This window comes from Hemiscyllium ocellatum, chromosome 13 (genome assembly GCF_020745735.1).
Source record: "Hemiscyllium ocellatum isolate sHemOce1 chromosome 13, sHemOce1.pat.X.cur, whole genome shotgun sequence".
In the NCBI taxonomy this organism is placed as follows: domain Eukaryota; kingdom Metazoa; phylum Chordata; class Chondrichthyes; order Orectolobiformes; family Hemiscylliidae; genus Hemiscyllium; species Hemiscyllium ocellatum.
Window position 1 is genome coordinate 29,042,010 of NC_083413.1, and position 16,957 is coordinate 29,058,966.

General features: G+C 39.4%; 1 protein-coding gene across 1 annotated transcript in view; it reads left to right on the forward strand.

Annotated features, from left to right (window-relative positions):
- Window positions 1-321: 321 nt before the first annotated feature.
- Window positions 322-16,957, forward strand: part of si:ch211-262h13.5 (uncharacterized protein LOC571127 homolog) — a 60,655-nt gene continuing 44,019 nt past the window's right edge. Inside the window, exons 1-2 of the mRNA XM_060834428.1 lie at window positions 322-373; window positions 1,458-1,487. Of these exons, the coding sequence (XP_060690411.1) occupies window positions 322-373; window positions 1,458-1,487 (82 nt within the window). The remainder of the gene's footprint in view (window positions 374-1,457; window positions 1,488-16,957) is intronic.

Genomic DNA, 16,957 nt, shown 5'->3' on the forward strand with positions numbered 1-16,957 from the left:
TGTGGTTACAAATGATATGGGAAGAGTGCACTATCTTTTCCCAGTCCCGTCTCTTCACAGGACACAGTATAAAATTATAAATCTTATACTTAAGCCCCAATGTTGTTGTCATTTACTTTCTCCATGTTACACTTAGAATGAAAAAATCCATTAAAATATTTCTTTAATCAAATAAGAAATTTCATAAAATGATTGATTTATTATAAAACAAAACACAGTCACTGAATTGGTTAACATGTACAGTTTGTGAAATGAAAATGTAAACATTTATCCCTATAACTAATCCAAAAATTACACACAGTCCAGGTAAAGGAAAAAATAATGGATTTTTCTGCAGAAATTCACTTTCTGGTCAATGTGATGACTCTTGAAGGTAAAATAGGATGAGGTGTGGTACATTCTGAAGTCTAATGGTCTGGTGCTCTTTTATATGTGGTCAAATCAATAATCACATGTGCTTGTCTTTGAAGTCTTCACAGATGCAGCTTCCTCAAGAAAAACAATTTTGAGATGTTCTTTCCGTTACACTTCAGAAGAACAATCAGTTTACACCCTGATCTTGCAGCAAAGGTGTATCACACACAGGAGACCCCAGCTGAGCAGCTTATTCTGTAGCAAGCTTTCTTCAAATGAAAATCCTCAAACCAAACCCCAAACATTGTTCAAACAGAATACTTGTAAAACCCAATTATAAAATGGTCAGGTATTTTCTCTAAAGTGAGTTCAAGCAACCAAGACCAGCAATAATCTGCAAAAATGTGAATTCTAAGAAATTCCCTGTTTAACAAAACAATTCTGATGTGTCTTTTCATTGATCTTAAAAAAAAAGTATCTCCACAAATCTTCAAATTCAAGTCCACAAAATTGTTAAATACTAAGTATCTTTTTGGCAATATTTACATTAAAAGGTCTTAGCCTGAAGTAACATAGACTTTATTTTATATATTGCCATATTGGTCTCTCTGATTGGTTTCTCAATTGCACCAAGTTTCAAACTGGGAAAGGTAGTTGAATTGCCAAGAACTGTAATGCATGACACCGCCATTCTAATCAATATCTCTAAATTGCTTGTAATATTTTAATGAATTAATCAATGCAGATTCAGAAATTGGGAATGCACCTATAGCGACATGACACAAATATTTGCCTGTCTTTTTTGACAGGCACACCAAAGTACAGGCTCACAATGTCAAACAAGCACGTGGATATAGCAGTGGGATTGGTACCCAGGCCCTTGCATAGTGGCCTTCACAAATCGATTACTGTTTTTGTAGAAAAAATAATTGTAGCAATTGGAAACATTAATATGTTTGAAGGGAACTAAATTATTATGCATGGAAAGGACTGTCAGAAAACAAAATCCCTGAATTGCTGTCATTTCCAACATTTTCTCTTCATATTGCAGATCTGTTTGCTATATTTTATGTTTTTTTTGGACAATTAGCAGATGCGTTAAGAAACGTTATTTGGAACTTCATGGAGAGAAGGTAAGGTGAAAAAATATATTTGCATAATGTTTGCCAAACATTTGTATACAATAGTTGAGTCTCCAATGTAAAACATGGAAATGAAATAGAATTAGTTTTGGTTAATAGTCATTCATTTAGTATCTAGTCAAAGTTAAGCTACTGTCAGAAGGGATACATTCATAGAATGTCTATAGTGCTGAAAAGGCCATTTGGCCCATCAGGTCTGCACTAATCCTCCAAAGAGCATCCCTCCAGACCCATCCCCCCAATTCTATCCCCATAACTGTGCATCTATCATGGCTAATCCACCTAGTCTGCACATCCCTGGACACTATAGCTGAAAATGTGTTGCTGGAAAAGTGCAGCAGGTCAGGCAGCATCCAAGAAGCACGAGATTCGATGTTTCGGGCATGAGCCCTTCTTCAGGAATGAAGAGAGGGTGCCAAGCCGGCTAAGATAAAAGCTAGGCAGGAGGGACTTGGGGGAGGGGCGTTGGAAATGCGATAGGTGGAAGGAGGTTAAGGTGAGGGTGATAGGCCGGAGAGGGGGTGGGGGCGGAGAGGTCAGGAAGAAGATTGCAGGTTAGGAAGGTGGTGCTGAGTTCGAGGGTTGGGACTGAGACAAAGTGGGGGGAGGGGAAATGAGGAAACTGGAGAAATCTGAATTCATCCCTTGTGGTTGGGGGGTTCCTAGGTGGAAGATGAGGCTCTCTTCCTCCAGCTGACGTGTTGCTATGGTCTGGCGATGGAGGAGTCCAAGGACCTGCATGTCCTTGGTGGAGTGGGAGGGGGAGTTGAAGTGTTGAGCCACGGGGTGGTTGGGTTGGTTGGTCCGGGTGTCCCAGAGGTGTTCTCTGAAAGGTTCCACAAGTAGGCGGCCTGTCTCCCCAATATAGAGGACGCCACATTGGGTGCAGTGGATGCAGTAAATGATGTGTGTGGAGGTGCAGGTGAATTTGTGGCGGATATGGAAGGATCCCTTGGAGCCTTGAAGGGAAATAAGGGGGGAGGTGTGGGCGATAGTTTTGCATTTCTTGCGGTTGCAGGGGAAGGTGCCAGGAGTGGAGGTTGGGTTGGTGGGGGGGTGTGGACCTGACAAGGGAGTCACGGAGGGAGTGGTCTTTTTGGAACGCTAATAGGGGAGGGGAGGGAAATATATCTCTGGTGGTGGGGTCCATTTGGAGGTGGCGGAAATGACGATGGATGAAACGCTGTAAATGGAGGTTGGTGGGGTGGTAGGTGAGGACCAGTGGAGTTCTGTCCTGGTGGCGATTGGAGGGGCGGGGCTCAAGAGCGGAGGAGCGGGAAGTGGAGGAGATGTGGTGGAGAGCATCGTCGATCAGGTCTGGGGGGGGGAGTTGTGGTCTTTGTAGAAGGAGACCATCTGGGTTGTTCAGTATTGGAACTGGTCCTCCTGGGAGCAGATGCGGCGGAGACGAAGGAATTGGGAATATGGGATGGCGTTTTTATAGGGGGCAGGGTGGGAGGAGGTGTAGTCTAGGTAGCTGTGGGAGGCGGTCGGTTTATAGTAAATGTCCGTGTTGATTCGGTCGCCTGGACACTGTAGACCAATTTAGCATGGCCACTCTTTTTAACCTCCACACCTTTGGACTGTGGGAGCATCTTGTAAAAACTCATGCAGACATGGGGAGAATGTGCAAACTCCATGCAGTTAGTTACTCAAGGCTGGAATTAAACCCAGCCCCCTGACATTGTGAGGCAGCAGTACTAACCACTGTGCCACTATGTCACCCCCGTTCTGGACTAAAAATTGAAAGAAGTTGTTTTAAGGCTGCATTACTTACCAATGAGATGACATGCAAAAATATTAGGCAAAAGGAGAAAATACATAGTTTATTAGTGCACTATATTTGCTTGTGTTTTTGTTCAATGCAGCTGTAAGATTTGAAAGTCCAAATCTTATACTGTTGTACTGTTGTTGTGGGTGAAGCTTTATTATGAATGTTTTTATCAAAAGAATTTTCGTATTAAAACTAGACTAGTAATTAGGCTGTGATATAATCAATACAAAATTTGCATTTAGAGTCATAGAGTTATACAGCATAGAAATAGACTGTTTGGTCCAACTAGTCCATGCAACCATGTTCCCAACTAAATTCGTCCCACCTGCCTGTGTTTAGCCCACATCCCTCCAAACCTTGTCTATTCCATGTACTTATCCAAATGTCTTTTGAATGTAACATGTACCTGCATCTATCACTTCCTCTGGCAGTTCACTTCATGAAAGCAACTTGTATTTGTTGCATAATCTTAAAGAACATTAGATCAAAATGGATGAATTAGGTTTACATTCTGCAAGATTTTCGTATTCATTATTTTCATTGAATGAAGAATAAGATGGTGAGATACTTTTCATTGAATGGAGTATAAGACAGTAAGCTAATTGTTATAAGTGAGTAAAGGTCTGAAAAGGATAATACCTTTCCAGTGCCTCAAGCATTATCCACTATGTTGATATCATAAAGAATTGAGTGTTGGGGAACAGTATAGAATCTTGAAGCAATCAGACTAAATATCCAGGAACTCCTCAAAGTCACTGTAACAATATCTACCAGATTAATATTCTCCTCCAAGTTACTCACCATCTCGACTTGGAAATACATCACTGTCCTGTCGTTGTTGCTGGAAATTCTGGAATTCCCTCCTAAAGGCATTGTGGGTCTACCTACAGCACAAGGACTGCAACAGTTCAAGAAGGTTCCTCATTGCTACCTTCTCAAAGGCAACTAGGGACAACCAATAAATGCTGGCCCAGTTCAATATTGCCCATATCTCATGAATGAATAAAAAAGGTAACCTCTAACTAGTTACTAGCATGCACTAAATTACTTATTGTTCAACTATGGTGATTAAATAATAAAAAGAAATTAATAAGAAATAGAATTGTTATAGGAATTGCTGATGAGATTTTACCAGATTTCTTACAATCTAAAAAGGGTTTTATTCTTAAGAAAGTCTTTCGAGTGGTAAGTAAGGAGGACATTCAGAAACAACACAAATCCATTCTAAGAAGAGAAGATTAACATTGGCATGGATGATCAGCAGAATCCTTCTATTCCAAAGGTACAAACAACAAACAACCCATGCAAGAAACCAATACATGGAGTACAGCAGCCACCACACAAAGTCCTTGTAGAGCAGACAAATCTCATAACTAATGTCCAGCTATCACATTGGAATCAATGCTTTATCTGTAACACAATAAGTCACTTTCGGAAAGTGTGCAGAAACAGAACACAGAAAAACAAGGAGTCAAATAGCTGCCCGCACAAAGAAGTCAACAATGTAGAAAAGCCTACAATAGAAGAAAAACCTAAGATGTTCCAAGGAGAAATAGGTAATATAAGGCTACCCATTTGACAAGAGGATACTTACATGTGTGGTCATCTCAAGCATTTCAAGTTAGATACTGGGAGAAGTCTCAATATCATATCATGTTCACCTCATAGTCTCTGCAATGTCTATCAGATAGTGTAACTCATTGATAATACACAATAAACTGCTTCTTGTTCAATACCAGCGCTTCTTCTAGTTAGTCCATGAGGTGGTTTTCATTTATCCTGTTAAACTGAGCAGACCTTGCTGATTCCCACCTATAAAGAGGATGGTAGCAGTAAATTAAACCCAGAAGGTTGCAGATCCAGTTTAACTGCACTTTTGTCACTAACCTACATCCAATATACATCAAGTATGAGTCTTTAAGTGGAGTGCAAAACAGTGTATTAATATTTATTATAAATAAAACACAGTGCTAATTTTGATTGGCATTTAAAAGTGGCATTTGACCAAATGTAAGTCAGTGTGATAATCTTCAGTTGGCATCGAAGAACTGGACTCATCTTTAATTGGAAAGTAAAAGCAGCATATCAATGTATGTACGTTTGTTCACTGAGCTGGAAAGTTCATTTTCAGATGTTTCGTCACCGTACTAGGTAATGTCATCAGTGAGGCTCCGGTGAAGCATCGGTGTTAGTGACCCACTTTCTATTAATGTGTTTAGGTTTCGTTTGGTGGTGATGTCATTTGCTGTGGTGATGTCAATTCCTGTTCTTTTTCTCAGTGGTAAATGGGGTCCATGTCTATGTCTTTGTTGGAATACTATGTTTCAAGGAATTCTCATACATGTCTCTGTTTGGCATGTGCTAGGATGGATGCGTTGTTCCAGTTGAAGTGGTGTCCTTCCTCATCTGTATGTAAGGTACTAATGATAGTGGGTCATGTCTTTTTGTGTTTAGTTGACGTTCATTTATCCTAGTGAGTGGTTTTCTGCCTGTTTGTCCAATGTAGTGTTTGTTACAGTTCTTGCACAGTATTTTGTAAAGGACATTAGTTTTGCTTGTTGTCTTTATAGGGTCTTTCAAGTTCATTAGCTGCTGTTTTGGTGTGTTGGTAGGTTTGTGGGCTACCATGATGCCAAGAGGTGTGAGTAGTGCTTTTCCTCTGCTCTTCGTAGTTCCTAGCCACAGAGTGGTCCATTTGTGGAATGAATTGCCAGAGGAAGTGGTGGATGCAGATACAGTTAAAAGTTTTAAATTACATTTGGGTAAGTTCATAACTAGGAAAGGTTTGGGGAAAAAGGGCCAAATGCAGACAGGTGAGACTAGTTTAGTTTGAGAACATGGTTGGTGTAGACTAGTTGGACGGAAAGGTCTGTTTCCATGCTGTATGACTCTATTGTTGCCTGTTTTGAGCTACTACCAAGATACATTTCAACCCAGACAAGTTTCTATTTACTTAGTGATTGACTTAGAGTCATAGAGATGTACAGCACAGAAACAGACCCTTCGGTCCAACTTGCCCATGCTGACCAGATATCCCAACACAATCTACTCCCATCTGCCAGCACCCGGTCGATATCCCTCAAAACCCTTACTATTCATATACCCATTCAAATGCCTTTTAAATCTTGCAATTGTACCAGTCTCCACCACTCTGGCAGCTCATTCCATACACATACCACCTTCTACGTGGAAAAAGTTGCCCCTTAGATCTCCTTTATATCTTTCCCCTCTCACCCTAAACCTATGCCCTCTAGTTCTGGACTCCCTGACCCCAGGGCAAAGACTTTGTCTATTTATCCTATCCATGCCTCTCATAATTTTGTAAACCTCCGATGCTCCAGGGAAAACAGCCCCGCCTGTACAGCCTCTCCCTATACCTCAAATCCTCCAACCCTGGCAACATCCTTGTAAATGTTTTCTGAACCCTTTCAAGTTTCACAACATCTTTCCGATAGGAAGGAGACCAGAATTACACGCAATATTCCAACAGTGGCCTAACCAATGTCCTGTACAGCCGCAACATGACCTCCCAACTCCTGTACTCAATACTCTGACCAATAAATGAAAGCATACCAAATGCCTACTTCACTATCCTATCTACCTGTGACTGCACTTTCAAGAAGCTATGAATCTGCACTCCAAGGTCTCTTTGTTCAAGCAACACTCCCGAGGACCTTACCATTAAGTGTATAAGTCCTGCTAAGATTTGCTTTCCCAAAATGCAGCACGTCACATTTATCTAAATTAAACTCCATGCGCCACTGACTTTATAAAATAAGTTGGCAAAAACATTTAATAAGTTATTATTTTGGCAGAAAATTAACAGCTTTTGTCATTTGTCTCACATACAGCTATCCAGACACTTTCACTGGACTTACTCCTTGAAACTGCCTTTCTCTGGTTTCTTTTTGAATTTGGTGCCCTCTACAGGCAGTCTGTGGTTGCTCAGAACAGAGCCAGCTGTAAGAAAATAGATTGATGAATCTTCATTAATGACAACAGAATGGGAAATACAAAACAAGAAATATAAATTATATTTAAATCATTGTGCAAGAAGCAGAAAGAAGACTGGGACAGACGTGGATTCAGGGACATTATTAAAAAAGAGAAAACTTGGGAATATGAATGCAATTATTTCAATGATTAATTGTTCAAAAGAAATTGCAACAGAAATTCCGCTCTGAGGGAATGGGTTTCCACATTCGCTAAGTTAGTTGTTCAGAACCAAGGAATTTGCTCAGCAGTGATTACCACTTAGTCTGAGTTAAACATTCTGTTAATCTTGCTTGAATGAGTCTTAACATTGTTAGCAATTCTTTGTATGAGAATAATGGAACACATTGATTCCCATGCAGATTTCCTTAGCAAAGCTTGTTACAGCACAGACTATGGCATAGCAGGGTACTTTAATTAAAGTTAAATAGTTACACAGTTAAATTTTTAACTGTATATGTATGTACACTAGAAATTGCTCTAAAAAAGACTCATATTTGACTTAAATGAAAACTGTTTCCTCTCCCTAAGTGTTGCTTTATCTGCTAAATATATCCAGAACTTTTGGTTTAGATTTCCAGCAACCATAGTATATTTCTTTCATACTACAGTCCGCTGTTCATTTTACCCACTAGAAGTGTCACCATTATTTATACAGCAAAATCTGGGTCAACATCACTCTCCTTCATAAGAGCTATTTGCAGTGCTGGAGTACTTCATCCTATTTATCTTGCCATCTAGAAACTTGAACTCATCCAAACCTCTGCTGCCCACATGAAAATACAAATATACTAATTAGGAGCAGAAGTAGACCATTCGGCCCTTGGGGCCTGCTCCAAGATTGATGGCTGATCTATTTGTGTTTCAAATCCTGCATTCTCACATATCCCGATAACCCTTGATTCCCTTCCTTAACAAGAAATTATCCATCTCAGCATTAAAAATATGCAATGATCCTGCCTCCATTTCCTTCTGAGGCAGAGCGTTCCAAAGTTGCACAATCCTCTAAGGGAAATATGTAATTCTCCTCATCTTTGTCCTAAGACAACGACCATAAGTTTAAAACAATGCTCCCTACTTCTGGAATGAACCACATGAGACAACATCTTTCCCGTATCAACCTTGTCAAGACCACTCAGATTTTATAAGCTCCTTGACTCTCCTAAAGCCCAGCATATCCAATATATCCTCATTTGGCAACACACTCATTCCAGGTATCAATCCGGTAAGCTCCTGAACTGCCTCAAATGCATTTGCATCCTTTCTTAAATGTGGAGACTAAAATTGTGCACAGTATTCAAGCATCAACAATTGTCCTGTATAACTGAAGTGTAACATCCTTACTTTGATATTCTGTGTACCTCCTATAATAAAGGATAGCTTCCCATTAGCCTTCTTGATTATGTGCTGTACCTACATAATGACCTTTTGTGACTCATGCACCAGAACACCTAAATTCCTCTGCATACAGCTATGTGCGTGTGTGTGCTGACATACATTGGCTCCTGGTCCAACAAAGCGTCAACTTTACAGTTCTCATTCTTATACTTAAACATTTCCATCGTCATGTCCCTTCCAATCATTACAATGTCCTCCAGCCATACAATCCTCAGAGAATATTATGAACTCGTTATTCTTCCAGTGAAAGTGTACTACTTTATATTCATTTATGATTAAACTAATTCTCCAATTAGAAATGTAGAAATATAAAGAAAGGAGCAGAAATAGGCTATTATGCCCATTAAGCCTGCTTTGCTTTTTAATATGATAATGACTGATATTCTATCCTCATGTCATTCTCCCAATCGCTTCCCATAACCCTTGAACATCTAGCTTTCTGAATCTATATTGTTTTACTTGGATATATTCATTGACTGCCTCCCTGTCCTTCTGTGATGGAGAATTCTACACGACCACCACACTTTGAGTGAAGGAATTTCTCCTTAGCTCAGTGCAGAATGGTCTACTCTGTATCCTGAGACAGGTGAAACATCATCCCTGTATCCAGTTTGTTAACCCTGTCAAACTTTTCAATGAGAACCCTCTCATTCTTCTGAACTCCAAGTTACAAGCTCAGTCAACCTGCTCTCTCCTCATGTGATAAACCTGCCTTCCAGAAATCAGTATCATTAACTATTCCAAAAGTGGCCTAAATAATGTCCTGTACGGCTGCAACATGACCTCCCAACTCCTGTACTCAACACTCTGACCAATAAAGGAAAGCATACCAAACGCCTTCTTCACTATCGTATCTACCTGCAAACCCTACTTTCAAGGAACTATGAACCTGCACTCCAAGGTCTCTTTGTTCAGCAACACTCCCCAGGACCTTAAGATTAAGTGCATATGTCGTGTTCTGATTTGCTTTTCCAAAATGCAGCACTTCACTTTTATCTAAATTAATCTCCATCTGCCACTCCTCAGCCCATTGGTCCATCTAATCAAGATCCTGTTGTACTCTGAGGTAACCTTCTTCACTGTCCACTACACCTCCAATTTTGGTGTCATCTACAAACTTACTAACTGTACCTCCTATGCTCACATCCAAATCATTTGTATAAAAAAATGAAAAGCAGTGGACTCAGCACCGATCCTTGTAGCACTCCACTGGTCACAGGCCTTCAGTCTGAAAAACAACACTCTACCACCACCCTCTGTCTTCTACCTTCGACCCAGTTCTGCATCCAAATGGCTAGTTCTCCCTGTATTCCATGAGATTTAATCTGGTTAATCAGTCTCCCATGTGGGAACCTTGTCAAACACCTTACTGAAGCTCATATAGATCACGTCAAATGCTCTGCCCTCATCAATTCTCTTTGTTACTTCTTCAAAAAAACTCAATCAAGTTTGTGATATATGATTCCCACACTCAGAGACATGCTGACTATCCCTAATCAGTCCTTGTCTTTACAAAGAAGTGTAGATCCTATCCCTCAGAATTCCCTCCAACAACTTGCCTACCACTGATGTCAGGCTCATTGGTCTATAGTGTCATGACTTGTCCTTACCACCTTCTTAATATAGTGGCACCATGTTAGCCAACCTCCGTCTTCCAGCACCTCACCTGTAGCTATCGATGATACAAATATCTCAGCAAGGGGCCCAGCAATCTCTTCATTAGTATTGACCATTGCCTATTGATCATCATGCTTATTAATAAAGTTACCCAGTCTAGCACAGCCAGCTCACTCCACACATCTTTGTAGTTTCTTTTGTTCAGATTTACATATCCAATTTGTCACAGTCTGTCTCTTACTTAGCTACGCTCCCCTTCCTTTGGTGTCAATTATCTTTAAAGTTATATTTCAAACTCTGGAGTCCAAATTGTTTCACTGATGAAGCACAGTGATTCCAGCATTTCTGTTTATAGAATAGCAATTCTCACCATTTTCCCGCTGAGCAATAACTTTTAAACCCAATTGTCTTGTTTGCTATTTTCAATGCCACAATATTGCTATTAACATGCAAACAAAATGCTACTTATAGTATCACTCTTCAGTTTTGTTTATTCTTTCTAGGTGGAAGAATAAATTGTTTCCCATTCTTAGCTGTGTAGAGGCAGCTTGACCTGCTGCACAACTGTGGGCCCAAAGTAGGCAGACATTCTGTCCCACTGAAATTACAGCAGGAATTCATTAAAGCAGAAAATCCCATCTGCTATTTACACAATGTCCATCTTGATAAATAATCCAAGGTTCCAGAATTGATCCCTGGAGGTCCCACTGGTCACATGTACTCAATTAACATGGATAGCTGCTTTTACACCCTTCAGCACAAACTATAAGAGAAGTCAGGTTTTCTGCTTTTAAATGTGAAATAAGACCTTATTTATTCTTAAGGTGAAACTTTAAACAAGACACTGTGGGCCAGATGAGTGCTCAAAATTGACCTGAGAAAACAATAGGGAGTTCACGTGGATTCCTGGACACTACTTATTGTAAGATTTTGCTACAAACAAATTATCTATCACAACTATATGTATAAAAGCTGTCTTGCCACTTCCAAAAGTAATTCATTTTTTGCCCTGATTTGACATATTTTAGAAAAATATAAAGTGACAGAGTATAGATATATCTTTATTTTGTTTCTTCTAGCTAGCCAATCAATTAATAATCTTGGGATATGCCTATCTCAAAACCCTCTGCTTCAACCAGCAAAGGAAGTTTTAAGTTTATTTTATTAAACTATAACTTTGTTTCAAACTTATTTCTAAAAACACCTAAATCCCACAATAAATTAAACACCAGTGGTTTTGTTTTTCCCAAATTGTTCATTCATAAATATTTTCTATGAGTAGCAATCCAGAAAAGGGGCTTTTCTTATGGTCAATGATTCCAATGCATTCCATTCAAAATCCATTGCCCCATGTGGTTTTCATCCATTGTGAGCTCTCACATCATTAAAATAAAAACATTAATTTGGATCTGTACTCTTACTTATATCACACAAAGGCAGGATGTATCAAATGCAAATTAAAATTGTTGAATAGGGACAGGAAATGAGATTCCTCAAGCGAATACAAAATGTCTGTCAATGCAGCTGTTGTAATACAAATTCATTGTGGGAGCCTGTATCTCTGGATAGCTAAGAGTAAACTCTGGGTTCTGACAATTCTGTGCCTCACAAAATTAGACCAAAAGTCTATGAGAACTTTGTCCTGTAGGGTGCAGATCAATAAAAAAGGATTCCAATAGCGGTTTCATTTTACCTCCAGGTGTTTGATATGAATCCAGTCAATACTGATATGATGAGAGCCATTTCACTCTGCTTGTTGGAATAGGCCTGTATTAAATAGATTACAGTTCTCACATTAACTAGTACATGCATGTTCATGACACAATTTATCCAAAATTCTGAATTGCCACTAAATTATTCACATTTGAGATGAGCCATAAAATAAATATATGAATAAGAAATTGCAAATTGATCCTTTAACCTTATTCCCACCTGCAATCATACCTGCATGACATACCCACTCATCCACATGCTCTTCCCCCCCAAATTATGCATTTTCTGAGAGAGGCAATAAAACAAAGATACAACTCCAGATGTGATCCCTGGAGACTCTCAAACATGTTTCAATGGGCAGTCGCAATGGATATCCAATAGCTACAGATATTTCTAAAAACCTTCTATAATTTGGGATGTTCACATCTGTCAGGAACTCATCCTTGCTCTTTTTTGAAGAGCAACAGTGGCTTTATGTTTGTTGCAATTGATTCAAAATTAGTGACACTATGGAAAGAAATACCTCCTGACATCTGAACTACATTTTCATGATATGTACTCCTGCCCCTCATTCTTCCATTCCTAGTTAACAGATCTATGAACTTGGACAAAGTATACTTAATCTATCATTTCGAAAATATTAATCATAACAATTTAATGTTTATACACCACCAAAGAAGAAAATCCAAATTCTTTAATCTACTTTATTTGTGTTTGTATTAGATATAATTTCAGGTGTCTTTCTCTGGGTCATCTCAGTGTCCTCTGTCTCAAACATGTGAGATAACTCAATGGACTCAGTATTCTCATGGCTCATGGCTGTACCAATGTTGTCTTCTATTGAAAATAGAATTATTACTCTGATGTATCATAAGTTTTCTTTTGAGTAGAGTGCTGACAAAGAATTTTAAAAGTGGGTAAGTTTCCATTGTTAATGCTGACACTACTTACTTAATGACCACAGAAATATATAAAATGGATAATTAATATAAAAATGCTTGGAGGCGATGGACAACAGCAACATGATTACATTTATTACTCATACCTAGGTTGCATGGAAGTTGAATGGCATTTCAATTTGGTAGTGTTCAAAATTTGTATCTAAGCCAAACTATGTCTACTCCCTGAAAGACATTCGCAACTCAGTGGATTTTATAACGAATTAGAATTGGTCTCTGACCGTCATCTGAACTGTATTTTTTACACATCTCCTTGGATTCTTTTGCTATTGAAGCATGTAGCTTAAGTCAGGAAAGGACATAATGTGCCTGCCAATAACCACTGCACTTCCTTAGAACTTGGTCCCAGATATTTTCTTAAGACTCCACATACCCTAATTCTCACCTTTCATACTCTCTCCCCCTTATCCAATGGCATGGTCCCTCTTCAGCCCAACTCAATGCCAATTCACCAAGTATTGATAATAAGTGGACTCATGGAGCCATGTCAATATGAAAAAAATGGAAACATCTAATGCAGCTGTCACTGTGCACACTCGACAGAGCAACATTATCCATTCATGAATGCATCAGAGTTTCTCAATCTCATTAATTAGGCTCTTAAAAAACACATTATTGTTCATTTTTAAAATTCATCCATAGGATGTGGGCATCACTGGCTAGACCAGCATTTATTGTCTATCCCTAGCTGTTTTCTTGAAGTGGAGTTGCAGGTAGATAGGATAGTGAAGAAGGCATTTGGTATGCTTTCTTTTATTGGTCAGAGTATTGAGTACAGGAGTTGGGAGGTCATGTTGCGGCTGTACAGGACATTGGTTAGGCCACTGTAGAATATTGCATGCAATTCTGGTCTCCTTCCTATCAGAAAGATGCTGTGAAACTTGAAATGGTTCAAAAAAGATTTACAAGAATATTGCCAGGGTTGGGGGATCTGAGCTACAGGGAGAGGCTGAACAAGCTGGGGCTGTTTTCCCTGGAGCGTCGGAGACTGAGGGGTGACTTTATAGAGATTTACAAAATTACGAGGAGCATGGATAGGATAAATAGACAAAGTCTGGAGTTGGGGAGTCCAGAACTATAGGGTGTAGGTTTAGGGTGAGAGGGGAAAGATATAAAAGGGACCTAAGGGGCAAACTTTTTCACACAGAGGATGATAGGTGTATGGAATAACCTGCCAGAGGAAGTGGTGGAGGCTGGTACAATTGCAATATTTAAAAGGCACCTGGATGGATATATGAATAGGAAGGGTTTGGAGGGATATGGGCTGGGTGCTGGCAGGTGGGACTGGATTGGGTTTGGATATCTGGTTGGCATGGATGAATTGGACCGATGGGTCTGTTTCCGTGCTGTACATCTCTATGACTCTATGCTGTAGTCCATTTGCTGTCAGCAGACCCACAATGCTGTTAGGAAAGGAGTTCTAAAATGTTGACCTAAAGGAACAGTCATATATTTCCATGTCAGAATAGTGAGTGGGTTGGAAGAGAACTTGTAAGAGATGGTGTTCACATGTGTTCACAATATATACAAATGACTAGGATGATTCTGCTTAACTATATTATGCATTTTTAATTTGCTTACTATTACATCGTAACAATTGATTCTAACATTTTTCCATACCTGATGAAGCTTACTGGTCTACGGCTACCTGTTTTTGTCTCCTTCCCTTAAAATCCAGCTTGTTAACTTTGTTTCCCTCTTCACAGATGCTGCCAGAGCTGCTGAGCTTTTATAGTGTTTTCTGTTTTTATTTTGGATCTCCAGCATTCATTATATCTTACCCTTATGTTATTTGAGTGTTTATTGGTTTTTCTTCCTTTGGATTAAATGAGCTCAGTTTCACAACCCATCTTGAGCTGTTAGTTCCAGATACCACTACTTTAATGTATAAGCAACAATGTCAAATATTAATAGCATGGATGAAAAGGTTACTTCAATAAATATTTCATGTCACTCATATTTATCTTATTGTTTATTGTATTTCATGAAAAATGACTAAACCTAATATATGTTATAATTAGTTAAGCCGTTCTGCACTAAGATCACTCACTTTCTTAATCAGGTTGCTATGAAGATACGTACAGTAACAAGAGATTGATGACAGTTTGTTACATTCAGATTTGTGCTAAATGTGACATGCACCCACTAGAGGCCATGAAAGTACTGTACGTCTGAATTCTCAAAATGAAACTTTAATCTAACCTGATATTCTTGAGTTAGCATGACTCTTTAAGATGCTATGCCACCATTAAAAATTATGTGGAAAAGATGAAATAGTGCAGATTTTCATTGGAGTGTCAGGATAATTATATTAGTTAAACAAAGAATAACTAATTAATAGCTGACAAAGTAAATAAACTGATGTGCAATGAAGTAAGATGTTTCTGCAAAAAGTTAGTGAAGCAATCTAAGTAAGATAGATAAAACAATCTACTCTGCTAAAATTGAGTAAATGAGGTGAAATAATTTTACCAATCTTTTTCTTCATTATTTTAGTATTGAGAAAACTCCAGTGCTACTTTAACTTGATTGACAAATTTTCAAAGCAGATTGAAGGAACATTTATTGCTGAACTTGAAATAAGGGCAATGGCTAATATTCTTTCCACATATCAGTGATAATACTTGATTGTACCTTTACATTTCAATCCTAACCACACAATCCCAATCTTTACCATGACCCATTCCCTTTGAACCATCCCCTATTCTCATGAATTTTTGGAATTTGGTCTCTTGGTGAAGGTAAGGAATGGCAAATTTCCTTACCTGAAGGAAGTGCATTGGACCTTAGAACAATTGATGGCAGTTTCATGGTCACTAGTACTGACATTATTCTAAAATTGCCATCAGAATTTTCATTAATTGGACTCAACTTCCATCAACTACCCTGGTGTGATTTGAATCCTTGTCACTGTAGCAATGGCCTATTCTTCTGGGTTTCTAATTCAATGACATTACCACCATCTTCCCAGGATACAGGGTTCCTAATCTGATTGAAAGATTTGAGCTATTTAAGATCACCTATTGTCCTGATCTTCCAGTCTCCAGGAATTTCCCTGATCTTGTCATGGATCCATGGAACTCTCTGAGTTAGCATCAGAGACCTCAAGCAGTTTTTGGTAGTTACCTGGATAATTACCAAGGAAATGTCAGATAGGAAAAATCCAAATTTAACCTCTAGTTAACTACGCAACTGACCCTAAGTTATTCGTACTGACACCCCAACATATCCCTGGTTCTGCCTGACCCCCCTGACTAATCCTTAGACCAACTCACATTCCTGATTACTCAACCACCTCCCGAAGCAGACCAGATTACCCTCCTTACCCAATTAACATTAGTGGGCGGCACGGTGGCACAGTGGTTAGCACTGCTGCCTCACAGCGCTTGAGACCCGCGTTCAATTCCTGACTCAGGCGACTGACTGTGTGGAGTTTGCACGTTCTCCCCGTGTGTGCGTGGGTTTCCTCCGGGTGCTCCGGTTTCCTCCCACAATCCAAAGATGTGCGGGTCAGGTGAATTGGCCATGCTAAATTGCCCGTAGTGTTAGGTAAGGGGTAAATGTAGGGGAATGGGTGGGTTGCGCTTCGGCAGGTGGTGTGGACTTTTTAGATTAGATTACTTACAATGTGGAAACAGGCCCTTCGGCCCAACAAGTCCACACCGACCCGCCGAAGCGCAACCCACCCATACCCCTTACCTAACACTACGGGCAATTTAGCATGGCCAATTCATGGACTTGTTGGGCCGAAGGGCCTGTTTCCACACTGTAAGTAATCTAATCTAATCTAATTGAAAAAAACAAACCTAGCCCCACCTCCTACCATCCACCAACCTGATCTGACAAGGTGGTTAAGAAGGTGTTTATTGTACTTGCTGTCATTGCCTAGACCATTGAGAATAGGAGTGAAGATGTTATATTGAGCTTGTTCAGGATGTTGGTGAAGTCTCTTGTGGAGTACTGTGTGCAGTTCTGGTTGCCCTGTTACAGCAAGGATATTATCAAGT